At 40.9% G+C, this 16323-nt stretch overlaps 1 protein-coding gene across 3 annotated transcripts in view; it reads left to right on the top strand.

Annotated features, from left to right (window-relative positions):
* The first annotated feature begins 572 nt into the window (after positions 1-572).
* The window catches only part of srgap1b (SLIT-ROBO Rho GTPase activating protein 1b), a 126737-nt gene continuing 110986 nt past the window's right edge, over positions 573-16323 (top strand). For all 3 annotated transcript variants that reach the window (XM_060903394.1, XM_060903392.1, XM_060903395.1), the window contains exon 1: positions 573-1113. Coding sequence is in view for 2 of the 3 variants with exons in the window: in XM_060903392.1 (XP_060759375.1) it covers positions 1047-1113 (67 nt within the window). In the remaining variant the exon portion in view is untranslated. The remainder of the gene's footprint in view (positions 1114-16323) is intronic.

The following is a 16323-nucleotide window of genomic DNA, read 5'->3' as shown; positions in this document are numbered from 1 at the left end:
TGGCGCTATTGAGCACGTGCACAGTGTGTACAACGTTCCACCCGACTCCTGTTACAACCGACCCCACTCTCCCCATGCAAAGGGCTTTTCATCTTCTGCAAAATCAGTCCCAGTGTTTGTGTTTCACATGGTCGTACTGCGCCTCGCCTGCAGACTGAATCTGCATCTGTCCTTTTTTTTTTTGGCACTGTATCAGTGTTGTGACTGAACGCAGCTAATGGCGCCAATTAACCAATCAGAGCTTTAATTTGTGTTTACTCACAACCTCCTGCAGCTCCAAGAGCAGCGTCCTGAACCAAGCATCCTAGACAGTAGTCCAGTACCAGACAGTGCTTCTGTTTTCTATTCCCTTCTACAAATGGTTCTGTTTTGGCACTGGACTGTATTTTATAAACTGGGAGTACTGGAGATGTAACAATCAGCTGTCTGTCAATTCTGCCTGCTCACACACCCTGTCTAGGCCACGCCCTCAACCACGCCCATCTCAATTGGCTGGAGTGCAGTGGAGGTGTGTGGGAGCCTGAATTGGGAGGCGTGAATATAGAATTATTTTATTTTTTCCTCGCGCACTCTCTCTCTCTCTCTTTCACGCATGCATGCACGCATTTGATTAGTGGAGCGCGTGCCGCCCGGTTTCCTTCCTCCCGAGCACCGCGTGCGCAAAAACAAGACCGAAAGAAAGACCGAAAGAAATCCAGGCTGCTTTTTCTTCTCAGATTTGCCTTAAACTCGCCATGTAACGACGCCCTTTTGGCCTTAAATGCCACTCGTTGTTGTTGTTTCCCTCCCCGGTGTGACAGTGGGCACGAGTGCGTGTCGCAAAGTGGAGGACATTTAAACCAAGGACAGCTTGAATTTTGATTTTGGACTGCTTTTTTTTTTTTTTTTTTGCGCTTGGGACCGGATTGTGCTGAACCCGTGGCTGGATATGACGCATCGGTGCCAGTGAAGAAGAAGGAGGAGGAGGAGAAGGAGGAAGAGGAGGAAGCAGTTTTGGATCAGTAGTAAATTCGCACCGCAGAGACAGAACCCAGGTGTGGACCATCATGTCTAGCACGGTGAAGTTTAAAAAGGAGAAGGAGATCCTCACGGAGTATGAGAGCCAAGTGAAAGGTAGGATCAGTTCATAAAGCTGCACACCTGACTCTCTTACCTGTCTGCAGATGCTCCTCAGCCTCCTGGCTTGGCCTGCATCCTGCTCCTCCTTTTTTTTTTTTTTTAATTTAAATGTAATTTTAATTAATTGTACTAGAATGAAGTTGGAATAACATGCACATCTGGATGTGCACGCGCGTTTACCTTTTGAGAGAGAGAGCGCTCGTGCGCGCGCGCACGCCGTCAGGCAGAATGGCGCAGGGCGGCGCGAGCTCCATAGCAACCAGGTCCGTCTCCCCTTTCCGACTGTATCCAGGTGTATACAGCTGTGCGTCCGGGTTTTCACACACTCGCCTGCAAAGGATGAACGCACTAACCCCTGTCTCCCACGCGCACAGAGAGATCCAAAATGCATTTGTAGAGATTTTACAGATCTCCTCCAAGTGCAAAATACTGACACTAATGGCTTCATAGGTCTGGAGTTCTCATTTGTCATAATGCACATGCTGACTTGATGATTATTATTACTTTATTTTATTTTTTTTTAATGAATTGCATATAGACCTCTCAGGGATGGGATTTGAGCTCATTTCAAGCAAAGCAGATGCCACCCTGTCCCACCCAGTGTCCACACCCCTGATGTGTGTGTGTGTGTGTGTGTGTGTGTGTGTGGCTTGTCGCAGTATCACATCCGAATCCTTTAGTCAAAGCTTTATATGCTCAGGTGTGGTTTATTTTCTTCATGTGTAGTCGCATGTCCAGGGTGTGCACCTGCTGTGTCAGCTGTTTTCTCATTGCCGAGCCGTATATCAGAACAGAACAACATCTGGGGACGCTGAAGTGGACGCTTGGAGTTTGGCAGATTAATGACACCGGCTCCCTGTGTCTGTCTGGCTGCCCCAGTCTGTGTGAGGGTGGACCCCAGGCAGATTTCCCATAGCATTTAATGATTGCTTAAGAGGCGACATATCATAACTGCAAATATTACAGCACATCAAAATGCACCTTGGATGCTCCACATGTCTGTCTGTCTGTCTGTCTGTCTGTCTGAGTGAGTGTTGGTGGTATGTAGTGCATCTGTGTGGATTGTACGAGTCCGTCTGGGTGTCCTTTCATTACCAAACAGTTGCAACAGGCTTTTGCTGCATTGTGTCCGTTTCCATGGTTTCCTGGACATTAGCCAGTCTGTGTGTCTGTCCATAGGAGACAGAGGGGTGTGTGTGTGTGTGTGTGTGTGTCCGCACCAGAGAGCATAGTGAGAGAAGGATCAGGGAATCCTCTTGCTGCAGTGGTAGTACTGATTAGTATGGAGCACGGATAGTGGTGTGTGTGTGTGTGTGTGTTTGCCCCAGTTCACAGTGAATTAATGAATACTCCAGCGTTTTTCAGTCCCAGCTCTAAGAAAGACTAAGGGCAGTTGTTGAACTGTTAGGAAATATTTATTAAAAATGTGAGGGTTTTTTTTTTGTTGTTGTTGTTTATATACTTTTAAACTGTTCAGATAAAACTGTCTCTCAGTTAAACTCCTAATTTAAACAATAAATTATATTTAAGATGAAATAATTGTGGTTATGAATCTTTAACACAGTTTCAGCCAGAACACCAGTGGAAAGAGTTAGTTGCCTGCTTACTGTAAATAATACTAAACGCAAGGGCACCAATCGGGTCAGGTGGCTGGCAGGATGGAATAAAGTGGAGTGACGGGAATAAACAGCTAAAGTAAGTAGGATGGGGACCATAAATAGTGTAACTGCACAGTAATATTATGTAACATGAAGAATGGAGTGTAAGCTGCAGGACGTGATAAAGTTCACTTGAGCAGAAAGTGTGTACTGATATTACACGGTTGCACAAAGGAATGAAGTTTATCTTCGAGTGGTGAACATATTCACAAGTGAAAATAGTTTTCAATACGAGAAGATAAACTTCATATCTTCGCACCACCATGTAACGTTCTTTATATTATATTGACACATGCACAACCAAGTTAATCAAAATAATTTTAATTTTGAACCGGTTTGCCATGTTGACAACGCGCGTCTAGTCAGCAGGAAAACACTGGGATTGATGTCATGCGAAAAATACGAGTGGCGTATTTCCCAGTAAAACAGTCACGTCCATGTAATGTATATAATATGGATGCAAATGTTTTACTGGGAAATGCGCCATTCGAATTTTTTATATGAGCTCCATCTGGGACATGGAGAACCAAAACCGTGACCTTAATCTCTGTACGTCACTCGTGAGGAAATCGATGAATTGTTTTGATAAATTTTGGGACTTTTTGTTTGTGAATGTGTCGCTGTAATAAAAAGAAAATCACACATTGGCTTGAAGATATGAAGTTTATCTTCTCGTGTTGAAAAACTCGCGTTTTTCATACAAAATACGTCACAGATCTGAGTGACATATTTAAATAATATTGGCTGGCATTGAGTGGTATATCAGATGTATTCCATTCAGCTACTGTAGCATGATACTGAATGAGTCGAGTCGAAGACGAGTAGTTGAATGGAATATATCTGATATACCGTGAAAAAAAGACAGGCGGCAATATTATTATTATTATTATTATTATTATTATTAGTGTGCTTGCCAAAGGCAAGCACACCATTGTTCTTAAGTTTACTTATTCTGCCTTATTCCTTATTTTTTGGATCCACTACTCCTCCTAGGGTGTTCGAGATAGAGACACCGTTCCAACTCTGAGACGTCTGGCCTGAAGTGGTGTAGTGTGCTTGTATACAGCTTTTGGATCAACATGCCCGTTCTCTTGTTCTTGTCGTTTTTCTTTTGTTTTTTTCCCATAGAGAATGAATAGGGCTCATGAATCGAATCGTCCTACTCGGACACGCTCCATCGCAGATGCACCAAACCTCATGTGATACTTCAGGCCAACTCTCCCGACACATACATGCAATCGGTTCTGACCCGCACTCATATATTTTTCCTTTCTTTTTGCTCATCCCTTTTTCCTCCATAGGCTTGCATTGATTTTTGGCCCCATTGAAAATGAATGGTGTTTCAGGAGAAAAACTTTCACTCTCCATCAATTTTTTTTTTTAACCAAGTGACCAAACTTCAAGAAACTTCACTTGATGCCTGAAGGCCAAGTCCCCGCACAGATCCATCCCCTCATCTGAGACCTGCACTCGTCTTTTCCTTGGTTTTCACGCATCTCTTTTTACCTCCATAGGCTTCCATTGATTTTGGGCCCCATTCAAATGAATGGAGTTTTGCTCAGTAACACTTCACCACACATCCACCAAACTTCATACGGCACCTCAGGCCAAATCACCCATCACACACATATCGGTTCTGACCCGCACTCGTCTTTGTCTTGCCTTTCATCCGTCCATTTTTTCTCCATTTTGCCGCTAATCAATGGAAGCTTGACTGAGTCATTCCTCCCTTCCCCCCATAGGTGATAATGCATTTGGCAAGGATCTGCTCATTTGAGACTTTGACAGCAAATCAACTTCAACTCAATGGCCACTTTATTAGGAATACTTACACGCGCACACACAATAGCAATTAGCATATAAGCATTCACGTGTTACCATGCTAGCTGTTAGCATGTTACCCATTACGATATGCCTGCTGTTAGCTCGCGAGTTGTTAGCATGTTCACCATTAGCATGTTATCATGAGAGCTGTTAACATGTTAGGATTAGCATGGTAGCATGCAGAGTTCGCATGTTTACTGTTAGCGAGTTCGCCTGAGCATGTTAGCATGCTAGCTGTTAGCATGTCACCCTCAGCGTGTTAGCATGTCATCTGTTATCATGTTAGCATTAACATGTTAACATGTTAGCTTTTAGCATGTTAGTATGCTGTTAGCATGTTAGTATTTTAACTGTTAGCATGTTGGCATGTTAGCATGATAGCTGTTCTGCTACAGCTCAGCAAGCACACTTTGCATTTTCTCTGCAGAAATGCAGTCTAGTTATACATACACATTCCTTTCGGGTGTTCGACGCGTCTTATTCTCTCAAAATCTTCTGTATTTAACGAAGCAAACCTGACGGCCATGTTTGTTTACAAATTGTCCCAGTCGCTCGCTAGCGCTGAAGTTTTACGTCTCTGACATGTGACGACATGTTGTCTTGACAACCCTGCAATATCGTAAACCATATTCAACGCTCATTCTCCATTGGGTAGAGTGATGTAATACATGTAGGATAAGCAATATGCTAACAATATTGCATGCTATCAAACCAAATGAATGAAACCCGCTAGAAGGGAATAGAACACGTTTTTATTCCATCGAAAAAGTGTCTTGTATGGATAATAATTCCTGATATTTCACTCTGATGACGTCACTCCCAGTGTTTTCCCGCTGACTCGACGCGCATTGTCAAAATGGCGAACTGGTTCAAAACTAAAATTCTTCTGATATAACTTGCTTTTTTTTCTCTTCTCTTTTTTTTGTGTGGATGTGTCCATATAATATAAAGAACATTACACAGTGATATGAAGTTTATCTTCTCGTATTGAAAATATTTTCGCTTGTTCGCTTTGCTCACTTGTGAATATGTTCACCACTTGAAGATAAACTTCATATCTTTGCGCAGCCGTGCAACATCCTCTATATATTACACAGTATATAAAACACATCTACAATATTGTATAAAATTATGATGTACTGTAAGTATATAAATTGAATATGAGCTTAAAGCATAGACTTAATTTGAACGTATTTACATACCGGTATGGTCCCCCCATTTCAGAGACCAAAAGTAAATGGACAGTCATTGATTGATTTGTCATTTTTAATACTTGATTGCAAGTCCACTTTAGATAAAGACTCTTTCAAGCATTCACAAAAGCTGGTTTCCATCTCGTTTGAAATCGCCCTTTCTTACTGTTACTTTTTGTATTTTTTATCTGTAGCCATGACTAAAAATGGGCGGCACGGTGGTGTAGTGGTTAGCGCTGTCGCCTCACAGCAAGAAGGTCCGGGTTCGGGCCCCGTGGCCGGCAAGGGCCTTTCTGTGTGGAGTTTGCATGTTCTCCCCGTGTCCGCGGGGGTTTCCTCCGGGTGCTCCGGTTTCCCCCACAGTCCAAAGACATGCAGGTTAGGTTAACTGGTGACTCTAAATTGAGCGTAGGTGTGAATGTGAGTGTGAATGGTTGTCTGTGTCTATGTGTCAGCCCTGTGATGACCTGGCGACTTGTCCAGGGTGTACCCCGCCTTTCGCCCGTAGTCAGCTGGGATAGGCTCCAGCTTGCCTGCGACCCTGTAGAAGGATAAAGCGGCTAGAGATGATGAGATGAGTCGGGGGCTTTAGCGTTTTAAGCTAACTGTGTTAACATGGTCTGCTGCCACCATCAGGTGAAAGGAAAAATTGCAGCATGTTCGATGATTCGTTTAAAGAAGAGAGGGATGCTGTGGGCCAGTTATCATTCAACCGGCCCCCTTTGGCCCTAGGGCTGGTTTTTGGACACCCCTGTTCCCCCTGTTCTAATTTGTTGTTTCTTTAGTAGCAACTTGCACAGTGAATAATAGGAATGAACTTTGCTGATGTTCCACAACATTAAATATACGTAACTACAAATGGATAAAATATGGAACGTGTTATCTGATTCCACGTGGCACAACAGAAAAGCGTTCAACCTACTGTACTACACACTTGTACTGTACGATATGGAGTTACATTGTACTGTAGAATTTAATAATGTTATTGTCCAGAGAGCGCAGGGTCAAATCCTGATGTTGCCATAATTATCTGTGGTGAGGAGATAAGGGAGTGAAGGAGGCCTTGCTGTCTGGGTGAGAGGGATGGCCTTTTCTTTCTCTCTTTCTCTCTTTCTCTCTCTCTCTCTCTCTCTCTCTCTCTCTCTCAGGCCTAGAAATTCATATATTTTTTCGCCATCCAGACTAGTTACCTTCCAAAGTAACTAGCCAAACAGAAAATCAACTCGCCAAAATTTGTTCATGTATGAATTTTACTTCTGTCAAAAATAACACAAAAGAGAGTAGTTACCATTGTTCATGACTAATGTGCATTTATTTCAAGACCCGAGTATTTTGATACTATTGTTAAATACATAAATGAGAACAACACAGAGCACCATAATATAATATCAACAAATAATAATATATTGGAAAACTTGGCAACTTGGTGTATGAGTATTGAAAACAAATATACTTACTATCATGACTATAGCACCCAAAATATGTCCAACATGCTTTCTGTATTTAACCATTTATGAGAGAGAAAGCATTAGGAGCTTCATATTGACTAGGAATCAACTTGAAAAAAATTAATTATTCCATAAAAATCGTATCGCAGCCAAGGCCTGCCCTGCTCCCACGTTTGCTTATAAGTCCTTTGTCGTTTCTCCTTCTCGTACGCTTTATCAGCAGCCTTTTTCTCCTCTTCACACCGAGGTCGCTTTGTCCCCGTCTCTGGCGGTTTCTGTACACCTTTCAGAAAATTCCACATTGCAACGTACGGTAGCTTTGGCAGATGTAGATGTAAACAACAAAAACACGTGTTTAAATGGGCGATAATGTGGTCACATCTATTGAATTTGATAATGTGATTACCGCGATATTCAACCAGATACGTTATATGCATGCGCAGTAGTGGAAAAAACCGACAGCCTGACTCATACACGACAAATTAGGTCGCCTCGGGTGACCTGACCACTGCGAATTTCGAGCCGTGCTCTTCTTTCTTTCTTTCTTTCTTGCTCTCTCACTCTTTCTTTCTCTCCTTTTTCTTTCTTTTTCTCACTTTCCTTTTTCTCTTTTTTCTCTTTCTCTCTTTATTGCTCTTTTTCTTTCTCTTTCTCTCTTTATTGCTCTCGCTCTTTCTCTCCTTTTTCTTTCTTTCTCTCTTTTTTCTCATTTTCCTTTCTCTTTCTCTCTCTTTCTTTCTCTCTCCTCTCTCTCTCTCTCTCTCTCTCTCTCTCTCTCTCTCTCTCAACCGCAAGTTGGCCTAGTGGTTAGCGTGTCCGCCTCTCGACCGGGAGATTACGAGTTCTGCTCCCAGTCGGGTCATACCAAAGACCATCATGAAAATGGTACTGTACCTACTACCATCTGGTGAGGCACGCGGGAATACAGATGTGAGTAGGGAGTCAAACTCTCGCGGTTACCAGAGAACCAACCCCCCACTGTAACCCTAGCTGTATAACAGGCGAGTCTGAGGGCTACAGAAACGGAGATTGGCGCCGCCCAATGCGTCTCAAAAGACTGTTTGGTATTGGAACAGCAGACTGCCTGGGAAGACCTATGCTGCGTTCATGTGCTATGGGAAGATATGTTCCAGTTGGGAAGTGGTATTTACCAGTGTGTTGTGTTCACATGGTTTTGTTGTTGTTGACAAAGGACGCGGACTGCTAGTTAGCAATAGTTAGTTAGCTATCGTTAGCAATAGCGTCTGCTCTGGATAGGTAAAAACAAACCATAACAAATTTTTAAAGGAAACGGATTTCTAACATATTATATTACACTTGTTAATGACGCAACATTGCATAGACACCAAAAACTACCCACTAGTACTAGTAAAAAAAAAAAAAAACTTTAGTAGCGTACAATGCTTACCATTCAAGTGTCTTGTACCGCTCGCCGCCATGTTGAAAAAGTTAAAGTTCATCTCATCTCGGCAACTCGCGTATCAAAATTTTCTATGAGTTGCCCAGTGGAAAATACCACAAGAGGGGGCGTTCATGTGTGCTTTCCATGTCGGCGTTTGGTATTTACCATAATTCCCATAGCACATGAACGCACCACAAGTCCTGGTGTGGGAAGGACTTTGAGTTGACTGTGTGTCTCCCCCCCCCACCCCACCCCCGTCAATCTCGGTGCTTATTATAAAATTGTCAGCATCTGTGAGCTCAGGTATGCAGAAGAAGGCAGACGGCGCTTTCCTCTGAGTGTGCTATGTTGCCCTGTGAAGCAGCATAAGCTGCAGTTTGAAAACATGTGGTTGGCTGGTCTCATGTGTCTCGGAGGAAGGACGTGTTAACCTTCCTGCCTCCCTGGGTGGTAGCTGTCTGTGTGATGGGGAGAGGCTGGGTGGTGGGTGGGAATTGACCAAATTGGGGAAAAATATGTACAATTCTTTGCAAATCGTGGTATAAGAGGAATGTAATACTTTGCTTTGTGTTAGTGTACATCACCCCACCCCACTGCTGATTATTTTCCATGCTCCCAGGCGTTTTAATCCAAGTAGTACACAGCGAGGAGGAAAGAGACAGGAGTCAGTTTATGGTCCTTTGGAGCATATGATGTTACTCTTCTACGTGGATCCTACCAGATACTTAGCATCCCTGTCTCTATCTAAAGCTTTTATTGCTAGTGTAATGGCTTTAGTGTGGAATTTGTGTAATATTGTGGATCTTTAACAAATGCCTTTAAATGTTTTTCAGAAGAGTGTGGAATAAAGGTTTTTTTTTTTTTTTTCAGGACATGGAAATGTCTTGATATTCCTGTTTGCATAATTAACATACATTGACACACATGGTGGCTGGATGAAGTCGAAAAACACCAGATCCCTTTAAATACAAGCAACGCTGAAAAATGATTTATGATCATAAGGGGAAGCTGCTATTTTCAGAAAGCACAGATATTTTTCCTCATAGATCATAGACACTTACTTAATCTCGTATTACACCACCGCCGCATGTGGTCCTGCACAACAGCCTCGTATACAGTCTGTTTGTGAATTTTAATTTCACTGAGTACAGTAAGTGAAGTACGGCGCTGGTGACTCTCTCTGACAGGAAAGCTGTGTGTGTTGAGTGTAATCTGTAGGGAGGTGTCGTCTTAGAAGGTAATGTCGTTTGTGTACTGTAGTTTAAAAAAAAAAAAACTTTTCTCGCCTAAAGCTCATCAGAACCCATTTTGTCCTGGCGTTTTTTTGCTCACAGTTTTTGTCCTTGTTTAGATCTGAATAGGAAATCAGATATTTTTTTCAGATGGGAAGCAAAGAGGAAAGCAAGGAATGTGACCTCGACACTACCTGCGCGCGCGCACACACCAGCAGGCTGATTCAGGAAGATAGTGAGGCGAGCATGTGTCAGTTTGCTGTAGTTATTAATTATAAAGACACACTTTTTTGCCCGATCAGCAGGAAGCGGCACAGTGAACAGTGAGGAGTGTGTTTGGTAAATGTTGGGACACATGGGAGCTTTAGTCACCCTCATTCTATCCAAAGAAAGTGATGACTCTCCGAGGGGTGTGTGTGTGTGTGTGTGTGTGTGTTTTTTCTCTCTCCAGGACTTTTTTTTTTTTCCCCCCTCACTCAAGTAGGCAGGAGAATTAGGCAGACAGAAGGCAGTGCGACTGTGTTTTAATGATCTGTTTTAGTCTTTCTGGTTGTAATGAGATTTGATGTCGGTTTCTAGCAATGGCTGCCATCCAGCCTAAAATCCTGCATTCTGGTGGAACATTCACGCATGGGGACACACACACACACACACACACACACACACACACACACTGTGCACATTCTCATTCAGCACAGTCCTGCAGAGATGTACAGAACATTTACGGTGTATTTTTAAGGATTTTTTTTTCATAGTTAAATTTTTTTAAATCAGCAACCGTTGTGGCCATTGCATGATCTAAGTACATCAGTATATTAATACATTAAAGCTAGACGGCCTTTCAGATTTTTCAAGTGTAGGTCATAAAAAGAATTTTCCCCAACACCCAACTATTTTTGTTTAGTGGACTGAAAGCTACTGAATTAGAATCACAGACTTCCAATTTTATTTGGTTTTTTTCAATCGAACAATTAATGAATTTAGGGCCATGTGGCCCTAAATTCTCTATTTTTTTCCTGCTTCTTCATGACCCAATTCAAGATGCTACGTCATGCATCACGTGGTGGGCTTTCCCCGTTCACGCAAGGCATTGTGGGATACAAATTTGAAACAGGAGAGAAAAATGGCGGACGTGAGTGTGCGAATGAAACGTGAAAGACCGACTACAGTAACGGAAAGCGAGAAGAAAAGACGTTATGTTGTACACGAAGGAAAGGAAACGCAGGACCAAACTAATAAATATTGGCGCTCAGCGAGCACCTCGGTGTGATCAGCTGTTCGTTTAGCGTCAGAATGATGGAACTGTCAGCGCATTCTCAAAGGTAAACCTGCGCATGCGCACACAGACTTCCTCTGTCTGCTTGACTGCGCAAAGCGACAATTTCATGCACATTACTTGCTTTAATCCCCTCAAATTAAATAACTTCCCAGCCACAGAATGGCCTGATAATTTTTTTTTTTGGTGAGATATTACAGAAATAAACATGTATCGCAATGACAATTTCAGAGTAAACTAAATTTCACAGATTTTATGAAATCAAAAGGCTGTCTAGCTTTAAATTAATAACTGGGAAATGAGAATGAAAACGCTATATAAACTGGTCTTGTTACTGAAGATTTTTTTTTTTTTTTCTACAGGAAAGGGGGAAAAAAAAAGCTTCCTATCTCACAACAGGGTGCATTCAATACACTATAGTTGGGTAGCTGGTTAAGACCGAAATTAAAAATAAATATTCTTAAGAATACTAAATATAATTGACAATTATATTGTTTTATATGATTAAAACAAGCACAAATAATGATAGATAAACAAAAATGGCAGTTGTATTTCTTGATGTCTAATCTTGGGGAATGTTCACAATTATTAGCCTTAGCCTGTAGATTTTGCTACTGAATGTTCACCAGGGTTTTCACAAGCGACCTTCTCTGGAGAACAGTCAACATGCAAGGAAAATCTAGCGAGACGTTTGAGACCGATCCTAATGACAAAATAACAATCACTACTTGTTTATTAACACACTCACTTTAGCTGTGGCTTTGAATGTTTTGTACAGGAAATATTTTCGCAACATGGGCTATTAGTAATATTGCCAGCCATAGATGCCTTGGGTATTTTTAGTTTGTATATCAAAATACATTTCCAGTTATTTGGTAACATGACCAGCTTCAGGTTAACACAATATAATCATTAGCTTAATTTTAGTTAGTGTTAAAACAAAACAATATAACATTCTTGTTAGCAGACCTGGCTAGCTAGTAAATTCAAATAGCTACTGCTGAAGAGAAGTTAGCTAACTACGGTACTTGGCTGGCAATGATGGTATAGTGCTATGTTTGGGCAGAGATGGTTGCTAGCTTAGCTAATGTTGTTCAATCTGGATGTGGGAATTTTGTTACACTAGTATTTTTCGTGTGTGTGTTTTGGAGGTGTGTAGGTACTTTTACTCTGGTGCAAACAGACACATTATTTCACTAGAAACAGGAGGAAAATGAAACGGAGACCTTTTAGCATTTATTTAGGCTAATGCGTCTTCCTTTAAATAGCAAATACTGATGCCTGTAGTAATCTCAGAAAATTGTATCTTCTTGTAATATCTAATCTAATATCGTGTGTAATCTTATTTCAGGTCTGTGTTTATACACCTTGAATTCAAGCAGTCTAGGAAAGTGGCAATAAAGAGTCTAAACAGAGACATTTATATAGACATAACACGCGTGGGACCGAGACATGATGGTAAGATGGACGTTAATTAACAGGCAACAGTGCATTAATAGCCGTGTTGGATAACCGAGTACCATATGGTGGACTGAATTAGGCAACCTAGGGGTTTATTTTTCTGTGAATATTGATCAAATCAAATTTAAATATTGATCCAGTGATCTGATTGACACCGTGGACTGCAACGTCCATGTGTTTCTATTCACTTGGATACAGTACGGTGCAAAAGTCTTAGGCCCCCTATTTTTTTTTTTCTTTCATACAAACTTTGTTACAGATTTCTATTTGATTACTTCTACATTATCGAGTCAGTACAAAAACATTTTAGAGTTCCAAACATTCATTTTCCAGCACAAAATTAAATGTTACAGGAAAAAAGTTTGTATCTGAGCAGCATATTCCATAAGAGAGCACTTTTCAGATTGAAAAAGAAAACCTGATGAAGGCTACTGGGTTTTGGTGCAAAATGAGGAGGCAAGTGTGACAGTGTCCAGAAGAACTATGGCTGGTTCTGCAAGAAACCTACAGCTCATTTCTTTATAAAACTGCACTCATTGTACCTGAGACTTTTTTTTTTTTTTTAAAGCAAAGGGTCTTCTCATGCTAAATATTGACTTTTTTCATTCATTATGGATTACTGCTGGGAGTTTTGTTTGTTTGTTTGTTTGTTTGTTTTTAATGTTGAAACATTTCATTTCATTATTTTTTAAAGCCATTTTTGGTCTCCAGCATTTCTTTACATGTGCTTAAGACTTTTGCACAGGACTGTATATGTAAATTGTTAATAAAAGTTGTATCAGAGTGCTGTTAAATTCTTAAATCTGTTTGGTCAGAAGGTTTTGATTTGATTTTTAATTTTCTTGAACAGCAGCTTTGACGGCATTTCCAGCTGCAAATCGTTGTTTTTACAGTAACAACGTACACAGGGATTTGAATGAATACTCTTCATAAGTGTGTGTGTGTTTGTATGGATGGATGGATGGGTCTGTCTCAGAAACTGGGTACAGTGGGGGTCCCCCACTAAATATACTCAGTCAATAAACTATACGGTTTTGAATGGTGATGTTGGTTTTAATTTGAAATAAAATGATGAAAGAAATAATACAGATAAAACTAAATCTTTAATGTGAATACTCTATTCAGAATTTGGCAAAAATTCTGCAAATTTGTGGAAAAATGGCGGCTTGATCTGGGGCATGATAAATGGTTGACTACGTCGCATTCCCTTAAAAAGGTTGTAGTCCACTGAAAAGTCTACAGTTATCACTAATTGTATTTTAAGTTGTAACTTTATACACCTAAGGATTGGTGCGCTCACAGAATAATCATAACCGGAATAAAACATCATGCAAAATACAACCCTGATTCCAAAAAAGTTGGGACAAAGTACAAATTGTAAATAAAAATGGAATGCAATGATGTGGAAGTTTCAAAATTCCATATTTTATTCAGAATAGAACATAGATGACATATCAAATGTTTAAACTGAGAAAATGTATCATTTAAAGAGAAAAATTAGGTGATTTTAAATTTCATGACAACAACACATCTCAAAAAAGTTGGGACAAGGCCATGTTTCCCACTGTGAGACATCCCCTTTTCTCTTTACAACAGTCTGTAAACGTCTGGGGACTGAGGAGACAAGTTGCTCAAGTTTAGGGATAGGAATGTTAACCTATTCTTGTCTAATGTAGGATTCTAGTTGCTCAACTGTCTTAGGTCTTTTTTGTTGTATCTTCCGTTTTATGATGCGCCAAATGTTTTCTATGGGTGAAAGATCTGGACTGCAGGCTGGCCAGTTCAGTACCCGGACCCTTCTTCTACACAGCCATGATGCTGTAATTGATGCAGTATGTGGTTTGGCATTGTCATGTTGGAAAATGCAAGGTCTTCCCTGAAAGAGACGTCGTCTGGATGGGAGCATATGTTGCTCTAGAACCTGGATATACCTTTCAGCATTGATGGTGTCTTTCCAGATGTGTAAGCTGCCCATGCCACACGCACTAATGCAACCCCATACCATCAGAGATGCAGGCTTCTGAACTGAGCGCTGATAACAACTTAGGTCATCCTTCTCCTCTTTAGTCCGAATGACACAGCGTCCCTGATTTCCATAAAGAACTTCAAATTTTGATTCGTCTGACCACAGAACAGTTTTCCATTTTGCCACAGTCCATTTTAAATGAGCCTTGGCCCAGAGAAGATGTCTGCGCTTCTGGATCATGTTTAGATACGGCTTCTTCTTTGAACTATAGAGTTTTAGCTGGCAACGGCGGATGGCACGGTGAATTGTGTTCACAGATAATGTTCTCTGGAAATATTCCTGAGCCCATTTTGTGATTTCCAATACAGAAGCATGCCTGTATGTGATGCAGTGCTGTCTAAGGGCCCGAAGATCACGGGCACCCAGTATGGTTTTCCAGCCTTGACCCTTACGCACAGAGATTCTTCCAGATTCTCTGAATCTTTTGATGATATTATGCACTGTAGAGGATATGTTCAAACTCTTTGCAATTTTACACTGTCGAACTCCTTTCTGATATTGCTCCACTATTTGTCGGCACAGAATTAGGGGGATTGGTGATCCTCTTCCCATCTTTACTTCTGAGAGCCGCTGCCACTCCAAGATGCTCTTTTTATACCCAGTCATGTTAATGACCTATTGCCAACTGACCTAATGAGTTGCAATTTGGTCCTCCAGCTGTTCCTTTTTTGTACCTTTAACTTTTCCAGCCTCTTATTGCCCCTGTCCCAACTTTTTTGAGATGTGTTGCTGTCATGAAATTTCAAATGAGCCAATATTTGGTATGAAATTTCAAAATGTCTCACTTTCGACATTTGATATGTTGTCTATGTTCTATTGTGAATACAATATCAGTTTTTGAGATTTGTAAATTATTGCATTCCGTTTTTATTTACAATTTGTACTTTGTCCCAACTTTTTTGGAATCGGGGTTGTATTTGATCACCGTTGTAACTCCATTTTCCGCAAACCCAAAACCAATACGATCGTGTGTTTTGATCTAAACGGAAAGCCTCAGGGTCGAGGTCACTACCTCACCAAAAGTACCGTATTTTCCGGACTATACGTCGCTCCGGAGTTTAAGTCGCATCAGCCAAAAAATACATTATGAAGACGAAAAAAACATATATACGTCGCACCGGACTATAAGTCGCACTTTTTTGAAGGGTTATTCTATCCATAGAATCTGTGATTGTATCTGATAAGCGGCGCGTGGTTACTGCGTGACTGCATTGTTTATTTAATAACCGAACAGCTGGGCAGTGATAACGCGCCCTTTGCCCTGTAAGTAGCCTAGTCTGATTATTTTAAATATCTACTACTATCTTTAATACTATCACTATCGTTATTACTAATAGCCTATATTATTATTATAACTAATATTAGTAGCCTATTACTGATGCATTAACCAGTTTGCTTTTAGAATATTTTTACCGGTAGGGCTTATTATCGCCCCATGGCTCTTTCATCTGTGTTATTAAAGCTGTAGTCATCATCGAGGAGAGTCATTCTTCATTTTTGTCGAATTTTATTTCATCAAATCAGAGGTCAAGTAGGCTATAGGTATATCATCTCCAAAGACAACCGTCTAGTGAAAAAAAAAAAAAAACAACCGCTTTTAAATCCCCTACTTAAATCCTTAAAAAGAGTCATTTAACTCATGTCTTGTGTGATCTGATCTCCAATGGTGAAATAAACCGGTTGT

Source organism: Neoarius graeffei, chromosome 21 (genome assembly GCF_027579695.1).
Source record: "Neoarius graeffei isolate fNeoGra1 chromosome 21, fNeoGra1.pri, whole genome shotgun sequence".
Taxonomy (NCBI): Eukaryota; Metazoa; Chordata; class Actinopteri; order Siluriformes; family Ariidae; genus Neoarius; species Neoarius graeffei.
This window is presented reverse-complemented; position numbering and strand designations above follow the sequence as displayed.